Source organism: Hordeum vulgare, chromosome 2H (assembly GCF_904849725.1).
Source record: "Hordeum vulgare subsp. vulgare chromosome 2H, MorexV3_pseudomolecules_assembly, whole genome shotgun sequence".
NCBI classification, from domain to species: Eukaryota; Viridiplantae; Streptophyta; class Magnoliopsida; order Poales; family Poaceae; genus Hordeum; species Hordeum vulgare.
Window position 1 is genome coordinate 568,141,025 of NC_058519.1, and position 21,754 is coordinate 568,162,778.

The following is a 21,754-nucleotide window of genomic DNA, read 5'->3' on the forward strand; positions in this document are numbered from 1 at the left end:
TGATGATTTTTTCTGGACCAAAATAGGACTTGGAAGCTTCGCACGGAGTCCAGACGACACACGAGGAAACGACAAGGCAACAGAGCACACCTAGGGGGTACCCATGCACTGATGCCTTGTGGGCCCATGTGGCTCCGTGTGGCCTAATTTCACCTTCATAAATTATCTAATATCGTGAAACCAAGAGAGAGCCACCCAAAACACGTTTTCCTCCATCGCAAGTTTCTGTTCCGACGGGAGACCATCTGGAGACGTTTTCTGGTGCCCTACCAGAGGGGGGATCGATCAGAGAGTCCACCACAGACCTACGGGTCCATAGCTAGTACCTAGATGGATTCTTATCTCTCTTTGATCTTCAATTCCTGCGGCGGTCTATTCCTTGTGATCTTCTTTTACGATGTGTTTGTTGGGATCCGATGAACTGTGGGTTTATGATAAAATTATTCATGAATATATATTGAGTCTTCTCTGAATTATTTTATGCATGATTATTATAGATTCATATTTCTCTATGCTCTATCAGTTTGGTTTGGACAACTAGATTGATTTATCTTCGATGGGAGTGCTGCATTGTGATGGGTTCTATCTTGCATTGCTCAATCCCAGTGACAGAAAGGAACATGACATGTACTATATTGATGCCATTAAGGATAAAATGATAGGGTCTGAACATATTGCTTGTCTTACTTTGTCTACATCATGTCATCTTGCTCCGAGCATTACTCCGTTTCATACTTAATACTGTAGATGCATGTTGGATAGCAGTCGATGAGTGGAGTAATAGTAGTAGATGCACGCAGGAGATGTTCTACTTGTCTATGGACATGATGCCTATATACATAATCATTGTCGTGAATAACATGTCATAAATATGCACTATTCTGTCAATTTCCCAACAGTAATTTGTTTACCCATCGTATGATATGTTCAAAAGAGAAGCCTCATGCTACGTTCAAGAGAGAATCCTCTAGCGAAAATTGTACCCCCTGGGTCTAACATAATAACAAAACTCCAAAAAATAATTTGCTGAAATTTATTTACTTTTATTTATTCCTATTATCTATATACTAGTATTTAATCCTTACAAGTAACAAGTTCAAGTGGCTTGACAACCCTCTTGCCCGTGTGGGGGAAAGTGTTTGGTTCTGTGTGTAGGTGATGTTAAAGAAGGTTTGAGTTGTTCTCCTATTGGTTAGATAACCTTGTTTCTCACTGAGGGAAATATTTATCTCTACTATGTTGCATCTCCCCTCCTCTTCTGGGGAAATGCCAATGCAGTTTACAAGTAGCAGGAAGAATTTCGGGCGCCGTTGTCGGGGAGTTATAATCAAAATCTTTTCAGGTTGGTTGACACAAATTATCATTCACTTGTTCTACTTTTTATTTGTTGTTTTATTTTCTTTCTCAAAAAATATTAAAAACTCAAAAAATACTTACTTTTGCTAGTTTACTTGTTTTGCTTGTTAGTTGATACTTGTGATCCGCATTGGGTTTTCCGCGAAGAAGAATGGGTTATCGTAGCACAATGTGGGTAAGTATTTCCCTCAGTTATGAAACCAAGATTTGTCAAACCAATAGAAATATCAACCACAACCATCTTCAGCGGATGCACACAAAAGAACAAACAACTAGCACCCAACGCGGGCAAGAGGGTTGTCAATCCTCTTGTCTTGTTATTTACAAACAAGTAAGGTGTGTAGATAATTGTAGATAGCAAGATAAAATAAAAACAAGTAAACAACAACAAGGTAATGAAGGTTTTATCAATATGTTGTGAATAGACCCGGGGGCCATAGCTTTCCCTATTGGCATCTCTCGTGAAAAATAACATATAGTAGCTAAATAAACTACTGTTGGGCAATTGACAGAAAAGCGGACAATTATGCAATATTCACGACAATGATCATGTGTATATAGGCATTACGTCCATAAACAAATAGTTCGACTCCTGCCTGCAGCTATTACTATTACTACACTCGTCGACCGCTATCGAACATGCATCTAGAGTATTAAGTAAAATAGGGTAATGCATGGAGAACGATGACATGATGTAGACAAAGTAAACTAAAGCAATATAAATAAACCCCGTCGGTTTATCCTTAGTAGCAGCAACACAAAGGTGCACCTTGTCCCCTTCTGTCACTTGGATATAGAAATTAGCCAAGTCGAACCTACAACAATGCACCTCTCTCACCGAAGAAATATCGATCTAGTTGGCCAAACTATTTCAACAAATCGGAGAGAAATAGGAAGCTATCATAATCATGTACATCAGAATCATATAAGTATTCATAGGAGACTCAAATTTTTATAGTGAATAATCTGAACATAAACCCATAATTCATCGGATCCCAACAAACGCACCGCACAAAAGGATTACATCATATGGATCAAAGCGAAGATGTGATGAGCATTGTATTGAAGATCAAAAAGAGAGAGAGATATTGCCATCTAGGTACTGTCTATTGACTCGTAGGTCTCTAGTAAACTACTGACACATCATCATGAGGGCAACAAGGTTGATGAAGAGGCCCTCCTTGATCGATCCCCTTCAGCAGGGTGTCGGAACGGAGCTCCATATGGCCTCTCGTCGGAACAGAGACTTGTGATGGTGTAAAAATTGTTTTGGGACTCCCTTTGGTGTTTTAGGGTAGATGAGAATTTATAAGCCAAAGAACACAGTCAGGAGGGCCACGAGGGAGGCACAAGCTATCATCCTACCAAGCCATGCCCTTTTGGCATGTGGGCCCCTCGTGAGGCCTCCAGACTTCTCCCGATGCTCGTTGGTCTTCTTTTGGTCCACAAAAAATCACCAAAAAGTTTCAGGGCAATTGGACTTCGTTCGGTATGCAAAACCTGAAAAGTGAAAAACACGCAGAAAACATCAACTGGCACTGGGCACTGGGTCAATAGGTTAGTGCTAAAAAACAATATTAAATGGTAAATAAATACCTCAAAAGTATTCTAGAATGATATTATATCAACATGGAACAATCAAAAATTATAGATATGTTGGAGACGTATCAAGCATCTCCAACCTTAATTCATGCTCGTCCTCAAGTAGGTAAATGATAAAAACAGAATTTGTGAGGTGACATGGTATCCATGATGTAACCTTATGCATGTATGCTCATTGAGAAATGATGAATTAACAAACAGTAACATAGCAATACTCATAGGTATAAGCAGGAAATCATTAATTTTTCAAAGTATACGATCCTCAAAGATTGTTTTACCCCCATCCATATTTATTATATTACCAAGGCATGGCTCCATCTTCTCCACATTAATACAAATGTCAAGCACCACGGTGTCGAAGTTAGGCAATTGGATCGTACTTTTTCAATATGCATCAATTTTTAATTCTTCATGCAATACATGAGCGTGAACCATTGGATATAGCATAAAGGTGGAACAAAATATGGTGGTAGGTTTCGAAGGGGTAAAAGTGGAGAAGATAGTTTCACATCAACTAGGCGTACCAATGAGCTATGGAGATTTTCGTCGATAGATATCGATGCTGTGATAGCCCGAGACCGACGTTCCAGAAGATCCCCCCCTTTATTCCGTTTTCGTCGTGTGTTTAGTTTTTATTCGTTGCACCGTCATGTAGTTTGCATCATCGCATCATGCATGGCATCATGTCATCGGTGTTTTGTCGGTGTTGCTTGTTGCTTCGTGTTGTTGGGTGTTAGTGTTTCGTGAGTGGCGTCGTTTGTTGGCGCGATGAGAGAGGGAGCGTGAGAGCCACCGCTAAACCCCGTTGCACCGCCGACCTAAACCTTCTTCCCTCCTCTCCCCTCCTAAGTTGTTTTGTGGTTTTCCTAAAGATTTCTAACTTTACCCCTCTTCCAAAATATTCGTCTTCTTTTAAAAAGTCCTTTTATTAAACGTAGGGGCAACCTTAGGTTTTAATTTTACTCTCCGTTTGTTTCATTTTAAAAACCCTCCCATTTTATTTTCTCTTTTAAAAGGCTTTTACTTATTCTTTGAATAAAGAGGTTTTAATTAATTCTTTCGAAAAGGGGTTATTTTTATCTTCTTGTTAAAAGAGCTTATTTTAATTCTTTTTAAAAAGGGTTGTGATTTTAATTCTTTTAAAAAGGGTTTTGATTTTTTTTAAAATTCTTTTAAGTAGGGTTTTATTTTAATTCGTAAAAGGGGTTTCATTTTATTGTTTAAAAATGCCCAAGCTACTTTAGAGTTGGGGTATAATTTTCAAAAGGGGTAAAACATTTATTTTATTCTTTTTTTTGTGTTAAAAGGCCTTTCTTTATTTAAGGAGTTCTGTTTTAAAAAGTAAAAAAAAACCTTTTAGAGGAGGCCCAGCCAGCCGAAGGCCAAGCCAGGCCTCCAACCCTAGCGAGAGAGGGGGAGCCTCTCGTTCCTCTGCCTGCCAGCGCCTTCTCCCTCCCGATCCCGAGCGTCCTCCCCAGCGCCGCCTCTTCCCCAACGCCATGGCCGCCGCCTCGCCTCTGTTCCCTCGCCCCGCCGCGCTCAGTCCCCTCTGCGCGCCGCCTCTTCCACCCCTACACGCCGCCGTCGACCTTAGTTGCAGGCGCCCCGCGCCCTCCGGCAGCCCTGCGCGCCGTCCTTGCTCGCCGCCATGCCCCGTCCTGCCGTCGCCCCTCCTGCCGCCGCTTCCTCTCCCCCCCTGGGCGCCAGTAGCCCCGCCCTGCCGCCGCCGATTCCCGCCCCAGCGCCCCTGCGCCCTGGCCTCCCGTCCGTCGCCGCGCCCCTCCAGTCCCGAGCGCGCCGCCCCCTGTGCCCGAGGCCCTCTGCTGCCGCCGCCCACCTCCAGGCCGCCGGTGCCCGACCCGCGCGCCGCCCTGCCGTGCCCGCCGCCAGGGGCTCCCCTCCGCCGCGCTGCGCGCCATGGACGCCTCCTCCTCCTCGGACCTCGCCCCTGCGCGCCATGGTGGTCGCCGCCCGCCGTCTGCTGCGAGGAGAGCTCCTCCCGTCGCCCCTGCTTCCCCACGCCCGAGCTCATCGCCCCGTCGGCCTCGCCCCCTGGTCGTCCTCGCTCGCTTCCCGGTCGCCGCCCCGTCATGCTCGCCGGACCGCCCGTTCCCTTGCCGACGCCGAGGTAGCACGCCGCTGCCGTTGCTGTTGCTGCGCTCGTGCCGAGTTGTGTCGTTGGCTGCTGGCGTTGATGCTTGCCTGTTGCTGTTAGACTGCTAGGCCGCTGTTGCGTTTTGCTATGCTGCTACTCCTGCTGTCGGTAGTAGATGTGCGCGTTGCCTGCTGCCCTGCTTGCCTGCAGTCGCTGATGCTGCTTGATGTTGTTGCTGTGTGATGTAGCTAGCTGCAGGAGCTGGGCCGTGTTGCTGCTACTGCTATGCAAGCTGTCATGCTTGTTGCTGCCGAGCTTGTGCTCCTGTGTGCCTCGCTGATATTGCTGCTAGGTTGTTGTTGCCCGATGTGCTAGCTGCAGTTGATGCTTGCTAGCTAGCTTGCTGCCGATGCTAGTCCAAGCCTGCTGGCGCTAGATGTAGCCGCTTTTCGTTGTGCCGTCGATGCACGTTTGATGTTGCTGTTGTGTCGCTTGCCGTCGCCGTGTGCACCAACCCCTCCTTCATGGAACCGACAAGACCGACTTCCACAACGCCCTCGACGACCCCCGGAGGCGAGTTCGACTTCCTCGACGTCACTGAAGACCCGTGATCGACTACCGACGCCGAAGACCTCGAAACCACGACGCCGAGCGAACGACTACCGTCGACGAGACCGTGTACCACTACCTCCACTACCGGCGCGTGAACGACTACTTCCACGACGACCACGACGTCCGCTTCGACTGAACCCCTCCGATTCGCACGCGTCGAAGGTATACCGTTGGGGCATGTCGTGTACCGTGTGCTAGTGATGTACGGATGTGTGTGTTGTACAAGTTGAATGCATGTATGCACCGTTTATTTGCCGTGCACGTCGTCTTCCTTTTCGTCGAGCCCTCGACACATGGGAACCCGAGATACGGGATCACCCCATCTTTATTTACCATTCCCGCACGCGTTCGTATACGTTGGCACCGGTTTCTCCTCGAGTTATCGGGACCCGAATGTTGCCGTGGCATCGTTTCCGATTTACCGCCATGGTTTCCTCTCGCTCGCCATGGCGACACCATGCTTATTTCCCTCCTTGTCGTGATGTGTTGAACTCTCATGCATGACGCATTCATGGCATATGATCGTGTGTTGCATGTCTCTCGTGCCGTAGCTACGTTCCGTGCCCCGTTTGATAACCGACTAGGGTGCCAGGTAGGATCATCGCTACACCCCTTGCCATGTTAACAACATTTAATATTGCCGTGATAATTAATGGGAGTTAATTAAATTTTTAAACGTGGAGTTTCGTCGATATGCAACCCGTTGCATATCGAGCTTCATTTAATGTGTAGTGTATGTGTGAGGTGTTTTGCCGTGCCATCCCGTGCATCGATGACCTGTTCATGCATCATATTAGGGTTGCATCATGTCTCGCTTTGTGGTGGTGAATACTTGTATTGATGTTTGTTTCCGGTTTGCCCGTCTCGATAGAGCTCCGCAAGTGTGTCGGAATGTGAGGACCCGTTCGACTACGTTGGTTCGCTGACTTCACCGAGTTGTTCTTCTTCCAAGCGGGATCTCAGGCAAGATGATCATTTCCCCAGATATCATTACTATCATTGCCATGCTAGTTATTTCGTTGCTACCGTTTATGTCTCGTTGCCTACCACATGTTTCCATATCAGCCTCTCAACAATGCCATGATTACCTTCAACCTGTTCGACCTAGCAAACCACTGATTGGCTATGTTACTGCTTGCTTAACCCTGTTGTTAGCGTTGCTAGTTGCAGGTGCAGATGCTTCCATGTGAAAACATGGGTTCCTTGTCATATCACCCTATTAATGCTATTTAATTTAATGCACCTATATACTTGGTAAAAGGTGGAAGGCTCGGCCTTTCTAGCCTGGTGTTTTGTTCCACCTTTGCCCCCTTAGTTTTGGCTACCGGTGTTATGTTCCATAAACGAGCGCTCCTAACACGATCGGGGTTGTTATGGGGACCCCCTTGATAATTCGTTTTAGATTAAAGCTGGTCTGGCAGGGCCCAACTTTGGTACTACTTTTGCCTAATAACTAACGAACTGCATAGGGAGTAATTAACCCGAGGATATTTAATCAACCCCCGGGCCAGTGCTCCTCATGAGTGTTGGCCCCACATGAGCGATGTCCAGCGCCCCTCTGGTCACCCGGAGGTTTAGCGATCCCGACGTCTAGCTCATCCGCCGTGTCCTGAGAACGAGGTACGCGACTCCTATCGGGATCGTCGACACGTCGGGCGGCCTTGCTGGATTAGTTTTACCTTTGACGGAATATCTTGTGCATCGGGATTCCGGTGATGCTTTGGGTAATCTCAGAGTTGAGGTTTTCCACTAGGGAATCCGACGAGATCGCGAGCTTCGTGATTGAGGATTTCTATGCGGCTTGTGGTAATTTGTGATGGACTAGTTGGAGCACCCCTGCAGGCTTAAATCTTTCAGAAAGCCGTGCCCGCGGTTATGTGGCAACGTGGAAACTTTGTTTAACACTGGTTCCAGATAACTTGAAGTTAACTTAATTAAAAAAACATGCCAACTGTGTGCGTAACCGTGACTATCTCTTTCGTGAGTTCCTTCTCCGATCGAGGACACGGTGGGGTTATGTCTGGTGTTCAGGATCATTCATTTGATCATCAGTAGTCACGTCCGCTATGCGTAGATCTTCCCCCTCTTTTCTTGTACTCGTAAGTTAGCCACCGAATATATGCTTAGCCGCTGCTGCAACCTCACCACTTAACCATGCCTCACCTAACAAGCTTTGCTAGTCTTGATACCTTTGGAAATGAGTTTGCTGAGTCCCCTGTGGCTCACAGATTACTACAACACCAGTTGCAGGTACAGGTAAAGGGTACTTGACGCGAGCGCGTTGTTTGTTCATTTGGAGTTGCTTCTTCTTCTTCTTCATCATCGATCTAGGATGGGTTCCAGGCCGGCAGCCTGGGATAGCAAGGATGGACGTCGTTCTTCTTTTGTCGTTTGTTTTCGTCCGTAGTCGGACCCTGCTCTTACTCGTGATGATTATGTAATGTACTGATGTGACCCTGATGTAGCTTGTGGCGAGTGTAAGCCAACTCTTTATATAACTCTTCTCTTCAGTACATGTACTTGTAACGATATCCATTCTTGCGACACGACGAGATGCGCTTCTATCCCTGACGAGGCCCTCGTGCCAAATTGAGGATAGGGTCACATCTTGGGCGTGACAAGTTGGTATCAGAGCAAGGACCGACCTAGGAGCCCCCTTGATTGATCGAACTTGGCCGAGTCGAGTCTAGTGAAAAACTATTTGAGTCTTAGTTATATATCGGAGAGTAGGATTCTTTTTTCTCCTCTTCTATGCTCTGGTGAGGAATCTTGACGTAATAATTTATTCTACTCCTCTTCTCACTCAAAATTTTTTTAGGATCACGCGGATATTTTTGAGATCTATATGATGCCGATGTGACGGAGTTCTGTCTTGGTGCCTCATGTCTGACTTGATCTTCTTCCGGGAAGTTGAGCTCCAGGGGATTCTTGAGCACATCGTTATCATTCAGATTTCTTAGTATCTAAGAACGAAGGATGTTCGTAATTGCTTCAATACTAGTAGTGGAGAGATAACCCCGATGTCCCCAGTACTGGTGTAGATTGTTCGGGAGTACTGCCATACTTTGTATCGTTGTGATCACGAGGGTCTGTTGTAGATGAAGGTCCGAGATTCTGGTCGTATGTTGACGGATGTGATACAAGTGACGGGTTAGTATAGGAGTTGTGCGATTATTACTCCTTGTATCCGTGTACCAGATTGCATGACCAGATATTTCGGGAATTCATAGGTGGGAATTCAAGTAGTTACTTATAGGACATTCTTCCAACAAATACATGATGTTAGGTTGGGGTTCGACATCTAGTGGATTCGTTTGTTCACGGTCGACTTACAGCAGTACATGTTGTGTCTTAAAGAGTCCTTGTAGCTTGCTATGACTCGGGGACGCTTCGTATGTCAGGTGCACTGCCTTGCACTTGATGACTACTGTAAATCGTGCCCGTGCGATCCTGTCCACGAAAATATCGAACGGAAATCTTTCTCATGAGTTTGTTCTGGCTTGTTTCGTAAGCCTCATCCCTTTGTTTTGTTGTATATGGTAATTCGTGTTGCTTCGATGTCAAGTGGTGATTTCAGATCTTTCCTAAGTGGCGCTCTCATATTTTTATGTGGGAATGCAAATTCTTTTGTTCGTCCAAATTTTCAGATCAATTCTTGTCAACCGGAGTCATCGTATCAAGTCTTTTCAACCGATGTGTTTCTCTCCAAGTGGATTCAACCCTCTCCAATTTGCAAGATCTTTCTCTCGTTTATTCCGGAGTTCATCTCTTCTAGCCCAAGTTGTCTTTGTTTTTCCCCACCCTCCCGCCCTTTTCTCAGCGATTCAATTTCCATCCAAGAATTTCTTTTCATTGTGCTTCCGCTATGTGTTCTTTTCTCTCTTATCTGGTGATTCGTTGTGAAGATTCTCAGGAGCTTCATGTTCATCTTTGTTCATTCTTGTCTTCGTTACCGGTGAATTTAATTCAGCTATCCGTGTTCATCATATCCTTTCATCCTTGTAATTCTTTCCTATGTTGGAAATTTTTATCAGCCTATCTTCTTGTTGTCGTTTCTCTCTGTTCTATCCGGAGTGTTGAAGTTATCTCAGTAGTTCTTGTTTCCAATATTTTCAATTATTTCGAGGTGCTAACCTTATCTAGTCCTCTTCATACCGGTGCAATATCAATCTTTCCAGCAATCTTCTCTAACGGTGGATTTCTTTGAGTGGGCCCATAACCCACAGGTTTTTCCCAGGATCTGTTATAGCTTTTTAATCTTTCCGGAGATCTTTAATTCTTTTCAACTATGACGTAAGTATGAATTTCATCAGTCATATCCCTTCTTCAAGGCCTATTTGAGTTAACTCTCATATTTGGCTCAACCTTTCATTCTTCTTTATTCCGGAGTGTCTCAGCTATTCTTGGTGTTGCTCTCGTCATCATTCTCAGCTTGCAATTCGAAGGAGTGTTTTTCTCGAATCTTGGTTCATTCTCTTGGATATTCATCATTTCAGCTTCGTGTTATCATCTTGAATTTGTTTCCATTCATGAGAATCTGTTTCTTGCTATCCGGTGCATTTCTGAGTTGTTTTCTTTCTCGGTCCTCCGAAGGCTATCATTTCAGAAGATTCTTCGTTCTCAGCTTTCAGCTTTCATCCTCAATTCTTCTCAATTGTTGTCTCTTCGTTCGTCTCTCAATTATTCTGGTGTCTTGTTTAAATTTCTCTCTCAGGTGGATCAAGATCTCTTCATTCTCATGTTTATCCATGCTTTCTTGGTATTCCCATTCAATTGGAATTCTTACCCGTGCTTCTTTCATTTTTGGCTTCAAGTGGTGCTTATCTCTCTGCCTCTTCTAGATTCATTTTTAGAGGAATAAGTTGTATGCTAGAACCATTGCTTGTCATCAATTATACTTGATGAAGGATGAGCATAACATAATTCTTATTGTTCTTCCTTCTTCCAAGAGATTTCAATTCTTCTTCCGGAGTGGCTCTTGATATCAATTGTTTTCTCAAGTGCTTATCTTTCTTTTCCGAAGTTCCAAGTCTAGTAGTATCTCTTTGTAAAGCTTCATCTATATCATTGCAAGGCCTTTAATCTTATTCATTTCTACCTTGAGATCTTTGCATCATTCTTTTGTATACGGAGGTCCTTCATGGTGGTTCATCAAGGTTTCAATTCATTCTCATGTGTTCTTCAAGATTCTTGTTGGAGCACCTCTAGTATCCTTTCTCTTGCATTCATATGTGCAATTGTTCTTCCTTTATCCTTTGAGGTGGTATTATAGCCTTCTTGTTAGTGTAGGAGCCTCGAAGAGATTTCCTTTCAAGAATGAGATAATTAAAACCACCAATTCTATGATCATGAGTTATTTCAACCCATGATTTCTTCATTGAGTTATCTTGGTTTGGATTTCACCTAAAGCTTTCCTAGGGATTGTGCTATCTTGGTGCTTGTCATTAATCCAAGTTCTCGATGTATCCTCTTGGTGTAAGATTGTTCATGTCTTGTTTCTCCCAATCTATCCTTGTTTCTTTTAGTGGCTGGTTGTCACTTCATTAGTTTGAAAAGGTTTCCATAAGCCCACTATTGTCTTGTTCTTTCGTTGTTGTTTTCCAACAACTCCGTTCAATTCTTCTCGCAAGGGTGCTTGTCAAGTTCATTTGTGATGATAGTTGTCATTCCTTTCTTCATTCTCTTCTTCCGCTTGAGCTAGTTCCTATTCTATTGTTCCGGAGGCTCTGTGGTATTGCTCTTTTGGGTCAATCTTGTTGTTCTAGCAAGATCATGGTGTTCCCTTGCTCTATTTAGTTGTTTGTTATGAATATTGTCTATTTCTTCTACCTTTTCGAATTTTTTGTCCCATTTTCCTACCGAAGTGCTGCCGAAATTTTCCGTGAATTCTGGCTTCTTTCTCATGTCATTCCTCATCGTCTTGCAACCTTCAAGGATCGTTGGTTTCACTCGTTTGTCAAAGAAGCGACTAATTTTTACCTCTTGTTCTTTCTCATCCTCTCCCCCTTTCATTCTTGGATCTCGGGACGAGATCTTCTTGTAGTGTGGGAGAGTTGTGACAGCCCGAGACCGACGTTCCAGAAGATCCCCCCCTTTATTTCGTTTTCGTCGTGTGTTTAGTTTTTATTCGTTGCACCGTCATGTAGTTTGCATCATCGCATCATGCATGGCATCATGTCATCGGTGTTTTGTCGGTGTTGCTTGTTGCTTCGTGTTGTTGGGTGTTAGTGTTTCGTGAGTGGCATCGTTTGTTGGCGCGATGAGAGAGGGAGCGTGAGAGCCACCGCTAAACCCCGTTGCACCGCCGACCTAAACCTTCTTCCCTCCTCTCCCCTCCTAAGTTGTTTTGTGGTTTTTCTAAAGATTTCTAACTTTACCCCTCTTCCAAAATATTCGTCTTCTTTTAAAAAGTCCATTTATTAAACGTAGGGGCAACCTTAGGTTTTAATTTTACTCTCCGTTTGTTTCATTTTAAAAACCCTCCCATTTTATTTTCTCTTTTAAAAGGCTTTTACTTATTCTTTGAATAAAGAGGTTTTAATTAATTCTTTCGAAAAGGGGTTATTTTTATCTTCTTGTTAAAAGAGCTTATTTTAAATCTTTTTAAAAGGGTTGTGATTTTAATTCTTTTAAAAAGGGTTTTGATTTTTTTTAAATTCTTTTAAGTAGGGTTTTATTTTAATTCGTAAAAGGGGTTTCATTTTATTGTTTAAAAATGCCCAAGCTACTTTAGAGTTGGGGTATAATTTTCAAAAGGGGTAAAACATTTATTTTATTCTTTTTTTTGTGTGTTAAAAGGCCTTTCTTTATTTAAGGAGTTCTGTTTTAAAAAGTAAAAAAAAAACTTTTAGAGGAGGCCCAGCCGGCCGAAGGCCAAGCCAGGCCTCCAACCCTAGCGAGAGAGGGGGAGCCTCTCGTTCCTCTGCCTGCCAGCGCCTTCTCCCTCCCGATCCCGAGCGTCCTCCCCAGCGCCGCCTCTTCCCGAGCGCCATGGCCGCCGCCTCGCCTCTGTTCCCTCGCCCCACCACGCTTAGTCCCCTCTGCGCACCGCCTCTTCCACCCCTGCACGCCGTCGTCGACCTTAGCTGCAGGCGCCCCGATCCCTCCGGCAGCCCTGCGCGCCGTCCTCTCTCGCCGCCATGCCCCGTCCTGCCGTCGCCCCTCCTGCCGCCGCTTCCTCTCCCCCCTGCGCGCCAGTAGCCCTGCCCTGCCGCCACCGATTCCCGCCCCAGCGCCCCTGCGCCCTGGCCTCCCGTCCGTCGCCGCGCCCCTCCAGTCCCGAGCGTGCCGCCCCCTGTGCCCGAGGCCCTCTGCTGCCGCCGCCCACCTCCAGGCCGCCGGTGCCCGACCCGCGCGCCGCCCTGCCGTGCCCGCCGCCAGGGGCTCCCCTCCGCCGCGCTGCGCACCGTGGACGCCTCCTCCTCCTCGGACCTCGCCCCCGCACGCCATGGTGGTCGCCGCCCGCCGTCTGCTGCGAGGAGAGCTCCTCCCGTCGCCCCTGCTTCCCCAGGCCCGAGCTCATCGCCCCGTCAGCCTCGCCCCCTGGTCGTCCTCGCTCGCTTCCCGGTCGCCGCCCCGTCGTGCTCGCCGGACCGCCCGTTCCCTTGCCGACGCCGAGGTAGCACGCCGCTGCCGTTGCTGTTGCTGCGCTCGTGCCGAGTTGTGTCGTTGGCTGCTGGCGTTGATGCTTGCCTGTTGCTTTAGACTGCTAGGCCGCTGTTGCGTTTTGCTATGCTGCTACTCCTGCTGTCGGTAGTAGATGCGCGCGTTGCTTGCTGCCCTGCTTGCCTGCAGTCGCTGATGCTGCTTGATGTTGCTGCTGTGTGCTGTAGCTAGCTGCAGGAGTTGTGCCGTGTTGCTGCTACTGCTATGCAAGCTGTCATGCTTGTTGCTGCCGAGCTTGTGCTCCTGTGTGCCTCGCTGATATTGCTGCTAGGTTGTTGTTGCCCGATGTGCTAGCTGCAGTTGATGCTTGCTAGCTAGCTTGCTGCCGATGCTAGTCGAAGCCTGCTGGCGCTAGATGTAGCCGCTTTTCGTTGTGCCGTCGATGCACGTTTGATGTTGCTGTTGCGTCGCTTGCCGTCGCCGTGTGCACCAACCCCTCCTTCATGGAACCGACAAGACCGACTTCCACAACGCCCTCGACGACCCCCGGAGGCGAGTTCGACTTCCTCGACATCGCCGAAGACCCGTGATCGACTACCGACGCCGAAGACCTGGAAACCACGACGCCGAGCGAACGACTACCGTCGACGAGACCGTGTACCACTACCTCCACTACCGGCGCGTGAACGACTACTTCCACGACGACCACGACGTCCGCTTCGATTGAACCCCTCCGATTCGCACGCGTCGAAGGTATACCGATGGGGCATGTCGTGTACCGTGTGCTAGTGATGTACGGATGTGTGTGTTGTACAAGTTGAATGCATGTATGCACCGTTTATTTGCCGTGCACGTCGTCTTCCTTTTCGTCGAGCCCTCGACACATGGGAACCCGAGATACGGGATCACCCCATCTTTATTTACCATTCCCGCACGCGTTCGTATACGTTGGCACCGGTTTCTCCTCGAGTTATCGGGACCCGAATGTTGCCGTGGCATCGTTTCCGATTTACCGCCATGGTTTCCTCTCGCTCGCCATGGCGACACCATGCTTATTTCCCTCCTTGTCGTGATGTGTTGAACTCTCATGCATGACGCATTCATGGCATATGATCGTGTGTTGCATGTCTCTCGTGCCGTAGCTACGTTCCGTGCCCCGTTTGATAACCGACTAGGGTGCCAGGTAGGATCATCGCTACACCCCTTGCCATGTTAACAACATTTAATATTGCCGTGATAATTAATGGGAGTTAATTAAATTTTTAAACGTGGAGTTTCGTCGATATGCAACCCGTTGCATATCGAGCTTCATTTAATGTGTAGTGTATGTGTGAGGTGTTTTGTCGTGCCATCCCGTGCATCGATGACCTGTTCATGCATCATATTAGGGTTGCATCATGTCTCGCTTTGTGGTGGTGAATACTTGTGTTGATGTTTGTTTCCGGTTTGCCCGTCTCGATAGAGTTCCGCAAGCGTGTCGGAATGTGAGGACCCGTTCGACTACGTTGGTTCGCTGACTTCACCGAGTTGTTCTTCTTCCAAGCGGGATCTCAGGCAAGATGATCATTTCCCCAGATACCATTACTATCATTGCCATGCTAGTTATTTCGTTGCTACCGTTTATGTCTCGTTGCCTACCACATGTTTCCATATCAGCCTCTCAACAATGCCATGATTACCTTCAACCTGTTCGACCTAGCAAACCACTGATTGGCTATGTTACTGCTTGCTTAACCCTGTTGTTAGCGTTGCTAGTTGCAGGTGCAGATGCTTCCATGTGAAAACATGGGTTCCTTGTCATATCACCCTATTAATGCTATTTAATTTAATGCACCTATATACTTGGTAAAAGGTGGAAGGCTTGGCCTTTCTAGCCTGGTGTTTTGTTCCACCTTTGCCCCCTTAGTTTTGGCTACCGGTGTTATGTTCCATAAACGAGCGCTCCTAACACGATCGGGGTTGTTATGGGGACCCCCTTGATAATTCGTTTTAGATTAAAGCTGGTCTGGCAGGGCCCAACTTTGGTACTACTTTTGCCTAATAACTAACAAACTGCATAGGGAGTAATTAACCCGAGGATATTTAATCAACCCCCGGGCCAGTGCTCCTCATGAGTGTTGGCCCCACATGAGCGATGTCCGGCGCCCCTCTGGTCACCCGGAGGTTTAGCGATCCCGACGTCTAGCTCATCCGCCGTGTCCTGAGAACGAGGTACGCGACTCCTATCGGGATCGTCGACACGTCGGGCGGCCTTGCTGGATTAGTTTTACCTTTGACGGAATATCTTGTGCATCGGGATTCCGGTGATGCTTTGGGTAATCTCAGAGTTGAGGTTTTCCACTAGGGAATCCGACGAGATCGCGAGCTTCGTGATTGAGGATTTCTATGCGGCTTGTGGTAATTTGTGATGGACTAGTTGGAGCACCCCTGCAGGGTTAAATCTTTCGGAAAGCCGTGCCCGCGGTTATGTAGCAACGTGGAAAGTTTGTTTAACACTGGTTCTAGATAACTTGAAGTTAACTTAATTAAAAAAACATGCCAACTGTGTGCGTAATCGTGACTGTCTCTTTCGTGAGTTCCTTCTCCGATCGAGGACACGGTGGGGTTATGTCTAACGTAGGTAGGTGTTCAGGATCATTCATTTGATCATCAGTAGTCACGTCCGCTATGCGTAGATCTTCCCCCTCTTTTCTTGTACTCGTAAGTTAGCCACCGAATATATGCTTAGCCGCTGCTGCAACCTCACCACTTAACCATGCCTCACCTAACAAGCTTTGCTAGTCTTGATACCTTTGGAAATGAGATTGATGAGTCCCCTGTGGCTCACAGATTACTACAACACCAGTTGCAGGTACAGGTAAAGGGTACTTGACACGAGCGCGTTGTTTGTTCATTTGGAGTTGCTTCTTCTTCTTCTTCATCATCGATCTAGGATGGGTTCCAGGCCGGCAGCCTGGGATAGCAAGGATGGACGTCGTTCTTCTTTTGTCGTTTGTTTTCGTCCGTAGTCGGACCCTGCTCTTACTCGTGATGATTATGTAATGTACTGATGTGACCCTGATGTAGCTTGTGGCGAGTGTAAGCCAACTCTTTATATAACTCTTCTCTTCAGTACATGTACTTGTAACGATATCCATTCTTGCGACACGACGAGATGCGCTTCTATCCCTGACGAGGCCCTCGTGCCAAATTGAGGATAGGGTCGCATCTTGGGCGTGACAGATGCAAGGAGTAGGGATTGTCATGCAAATGATGCACAAGAGTTATAAGTGTATGAAAGCTCCACTGGGGCTAAGTGGGGTGTGCATCCAACTTTCATGCTCATGAAGACCACATGCATTTTAGGAAGCCCGTCATCGTAATATACAAGACAATTTTATGAAAAATTGATTCCCACTAGCATATGAATAATATAACATGAGATTATCTATATGAAGAACAAGATGCCACTTTGAGGCACAAGTATGTTAAAGGATAGTAGCAAAGTCCCTTCTCTCTTTTTCTCTCATTCTTTTTTTATCATTTTTTTATTATTATGGTGGGCTCATTTGGCCTCCCCCATTTTTATTTCCTCACTTTAAGATCCAAATCCATCTTTAAGACAATTGTTTTTGTAGGCCCTAACAAGAAATGAAAAGCCCAAGCAAGACATTCTTGGATGGCTCTGCTTTAAAAACATATGAATTGATTTATATGCGGTAGTTTGAGAATTACTTTATGCAGATTGTTTGCAAGCAGCTTTGTTAGCTTTTTTTATGGTGCAGTTAAGTAAGGAAATTGACCTAAAGTCACTTGAGGTTTGAGGATTGTCTTCCTTTGGATGATAAAAGATGCACTAATGAACTACAAGTTAATCATTCCATGATAGAATTCCTCAATAAGCTCACAAATATACTTGACAATAATATCCCAACATGGCTTAATAAAAGCATAATTAAAGCCATATGGTCGAGGACCCTTGTACGAAGGGATTTTTTATGACATCATTAATCTCTTATGTGAAAGAAGGAACCTCTAGATCTCCAAGATTAATAGATGTATTTAGCGTACCAACAAGAAAGAAGGGTGAGCTAGTGACCTTAGTAGTGCCAAGTCTTTCTTTAAATGATCTCCATAGGATGGTAGCTTTTGCATTATGATCATTATGGTCTTGGCCCAAGCCATCTTGTAGTACTAAACTATCATGTGATTAAATTTATGAGGGACCTCCTTCTTATAGATTATGGGAGTAGTAGGGAAGCTCTACAATTGGGTATCGCAAAGAATTTTAATATATTTTGATTCTTATTTCTCTTGGATTATTCCAAAAGATGGTACCGACAATAAAATGAACACATTGGATTCAAAGATTAAAATGCTAGATATCTTTTAAATAAACATCAACTATGGATGGTAGATATCTTTTAAATAAACATCAACTAAAATCATGGTTAGGATGGTAGTTGTTAAAGTACTCCCTCCGTTTTAATTCACTCTCCATATTAGCTGTGACATGAGTCAATCTTTATAAATTTGACCAAACTTATCAAAAATAATCTAAACTTTCACAATAATATGTATATATGGTATAAAAATATATTAAGTGGCGATTTCAATGGTATTTAATTGGTATTGTGGACATTAATAATTTTTTTATCTAAACTTGATCAAAATTTAAATAATCTGACCGGAGACAAAGCTAATATGCGAACAAAATAAAAAACCAAGGGAGTACACATTTTGCAGGACTTATAGTTGGGTGTCTCCAAGACGGATTTTTCTTTCTACAATTCCAGGCCTTTCGTATTATTATGATTATTATATGCTACTGATAAAGAAGCTTTACTAAATAAGCGAGCATTGCACAACATAAATCAATGGATATGCTATCTCAAAGCGTTTGCGATCACTAAAAACAACCGGTGACTAATCTTTCTCTATCCCCACGATAAGGCGCCCCAACAGCTTCATCATTTGGGTCTATAAAGTCGTGCGGAGGCCCTCACGCCAAAGCGCAGAGACCGACACAACAGTGCACACATCACAGCACAGCAAACCGCAGCCCCTCCCACGCCTCTCAAAGCTGATTTATTTATCAAATCATAACCCCCCTTCGCCGTTCCTGCTTGGAGTGCACAGCATCGCCGGCCCGTCCTCCTGCACCTCCGGCATTTCGTGGGAACTGATGGGGTGCAAGTCGTGCCAGAAGCCCAAGGCGCAGCACCGCAAGGGGCTGTGGTCGCCGGAGGAGGACCAGAAGCTCCGCGATTTCATCGTCCGCCACGGCCACAGCTGCTGGAGCACCGTCCCCGTCAAGGCCGGTAAGATCAAGAACTCCCTCCCGCTCCCAACCAAGCGCGCGCAGCATTTCGCGCGCGATTCCCCCGGGAATTTCCAAGGGGAATTGCACGGATTTTCTTGCGAGCTCGCATTGCGGCGAGCCTGCGAGGTTCATGCCCAATTTCCCCTGCTTTCCTGTTGAGGTTCTGCAATGTACCTTGGCTCGTGGGAAGGGGGGAGGTGGGGGGTTAATGCCGCCAGTGGAATTTAGCAAATTTTTGCGGTGCTTTCGGAAAAGAATCCAGCAGAATTTTGTCAAATGTACCTTGGCAAGTGGGGTGGGGACTAAAGGTTTGCCGTGAATGAATTTGCAGGGCTTCAGCGGAACGGCAAGAGCTGCAGGCTGCGATGGATCAACTACCTGAGGCCGGGGCTGAAGCACGGCATGTTCTCCCGGGAGGAAGAAGAGACCGTCATGGGCCTCCACGCCGCCCTCGGCAACAAGTAAGCATCCCAAGCACACACCCCAATTCTCACCTCTTCCACCTTCATCTTCTTCGGAGCAAGACGCCAACTGATTACCAGCCGCGATTGAATCGAATCAATCAGAAATTCCCAATTAATCAACAATCATCCTTATCAGTTCAACAAGAGGAAGAGAAAAGTATACCCGTAGTCTCGCGCATGCCACATATTGCTGCCTACTGCAGCCCGATGCCAATTTGCTAGTGTCAGCACGGTAGTGTCGTTAAGCCGGCCAGTTGGGTTTCAGGGCAGAAAGTGAAACAAAAACGTTTTTGATTTGGTGGCTCAAACAAGGGGAAATGCTGATGTCTGCCAAGGGGAAAAACATGGAGACCGCTTTACGTGGCTGAGTTGATGCTGACACCTGCGTTCCACATCGAGGCACTCGATCGCTTCTCTTCTCGAGTGCTCGTTCGGTGACAGTGAGCAAGCGCCTCGCTTTCGCTAACCTACTGCGTAGATGGAAAGCCGGCTTGGTCACGGCTAACCTCTTTTTTGGGACAAAAAGGGACGAAAGAACAAGTGAGGATCGCTACGCTAGGCTTGTGTTGTGTCTAAAGGGTCTTTTTTGCAGTTGCCTGTCGGTGCAAGCAAGCTGGGCTTTCTCGTTTCCATTTCGTTTCGCATGTCCGATATCATAGCTAGTAGTACAGCACCGTGCTTAATCTTGATAATGGAGATGTTGTGTGTACAATCATTTCTGAACACGGCTGTAAGTACAGTCAACTGTTGAGACCAATGATAGTGTAACAGATGCTTTGACATTGACATTCTGATGGGAGAAGACTTGTAGGAGCAGCTACAAGTCTGCAACAATCATAGGTTTTATTTATTGGAGCGACTGTACAATCGCAATACCCCGAGATTAAACAAAAAAACAAGAAAAAAAAAACCTGGGGATGATTAGTTCCAAATTACTTGACGGTTTGCTTGTCTGACATGGAGAGATTTTTTCTCTGGCGCAGGTGGTCTCAGATAGCGCAGCACCTGCCGGGCCGGACGGACAACGAGGTGAAGAACTACTGGAACTCGTACCTCAAGAAGCGCGTCGAGGGCGCGCGGTCACCAGCGAAATCCGCCGGCTCGGGCGCGCCCCGGAGCCCCACGCCAAGCGAGAGCGGCTGCGGCCGCGAACGCAGCGTCGTTAACCAGCAGCCGTGCAACTCCGGCTCGTCCGGGCCGCCCGAATCGTCGTCGACGGCCGACGAGTCGAGCAGCCTCACAGTCCCCGGCGCGGCCGTCTCGATCCGGCCGCACGCGCCCGTGCTCCCCAAGGTCATGTTCGCGGACTGGCTCGACATGGACATGGACATGGACTACGGCACCGGCATGATGGCTCCAGCTCCGAGCGCCCTGGACGCGGCCTTCGGCGGCAGCCCGGCGCAGCAGGCCGTGAGCAACGCGGCGGACTCGTTGCAGGAGCTCGGCGACGGCGGCATCTGCTGGGGGTTCGACGCGGGCCAGATGCACATGCAGGACGGGGCAGGGTTCTGCGACCTGCTCTCCATGAGCGAGTTCCTCGGGATCAACTAGGCGGGCGGGAGAGACGGGGGCTTGAACCGCCGTGATCGATGGAGCGAGCGGCCAAGTGTTGTGCGGCTCGTCGCGGGGTGGGGTGTCAGTTTGATTCGTTGTTCGGTGCTGTAAATCATCGTGCCGTGTTTGTGCAGTTTTAAACCTTTCTTTTTTTCCTTTTTGCGGGTAATTGTGCAGTTTTAAACTTTAGCGTGCAAAATAGCATACGAAGCGTTGCTTCTTCGTAGAGTTTGTAGCCCCGCTCTGAGTCCCGGAGAACGTGCAGAAATAATAACGGAGCACAAGGATTTCATGGTTTCATTTCTGAATGAGAATGCCTCAGGTCACAACGAAACTATCATACTCCCTAGGTTCCTAAATACTATAATTCTTTTTAGAGATTTTACTAGAAGACTACGTACAAATATATACAGATATATTTTACAATGTTAGTTCATTCATTTTGCTCCGTATGTAGCTCCTAATGAAATCTCTTAAAACACTTATATTTAGGAATGGAGGGAGTAGTATGTAATACTCCTTCCATTCCTAAATATACTACTCCCTCCATTCCTAAATATAAGTCTTTCTAGAGATTTTACTAATGAACTACATGCGGATGTATATAGACATATTTTAGAGTATAGATTCACTCATTTTGCTCCGTATGTAGGCATTTAATGAAATATCTTAAAAGATTTATATTTAGGTACGGAGAGAGTAACATGCATACATGCCAACTAGTCATTTCTGCCGAGGTGTCACACAATTAAATAAAGGAAAAAAATAACATTTCAAATGAGGTCTTTATGATACAGAAGCATGATATATGTATTATAAATATAGTATTATACACTAATATCATATGCATGATACTAGTAAATGATACGTTCCATTACGACCAATCTTATGAAACCTTGAGTTGTTGTTAAGGAATTATTTAGTATTATCATTACTTCATCGTGGCCGATGTCTCAGCTGACGTGGCCACCTGGGCCAGCACCCGCCCAGGGATAAACTTGTCTAGCCACGATTGAGTTCTACCGTAGGTGCATCGTATGTGAATTAAAAAAAATCTACACGCGGAACATCCAAGAACATGTTACGGAGATGGACCACAGGTCATTACCACTAGATGAGCAATGTCGTGCAACGGAAGTAGAGTTGGGGTAGCGCGTCCGCATG

The 21,754-nt window shown here is 46.3% G+C and overlaps 1 protein-coding gene across 1 annotated transcript; it reads left to right on the forward strand.

Moving 5' to 3' along the window:
* The first annotated feature begins 18,081 nt into the window (after positions 1–18,081).
* LOC123430573 (transcription factor LAF1-like) lies at positions 18,082–20,898 on the forward strand. The gene is made up of 3 exons (XM_045114432.1): positions 18,082–18,570; positions 18,904–19,033; positions 20,020–20,898. The coding sequence occupies exons 1-3, from the start codon at positions 18,435–18,437 to the stop codon at positions 20,585–20,587; spliced, it is 834 nt and encodes a 277-aa protein (XP_044970367.1). The 5' UTR covers positions 18,082–18,434; the 3' UTR covers positions 20,588–20,898.
* The last annotated feature ends 856 nt before the right edge of the window (positions 20,899–21,754 follow it).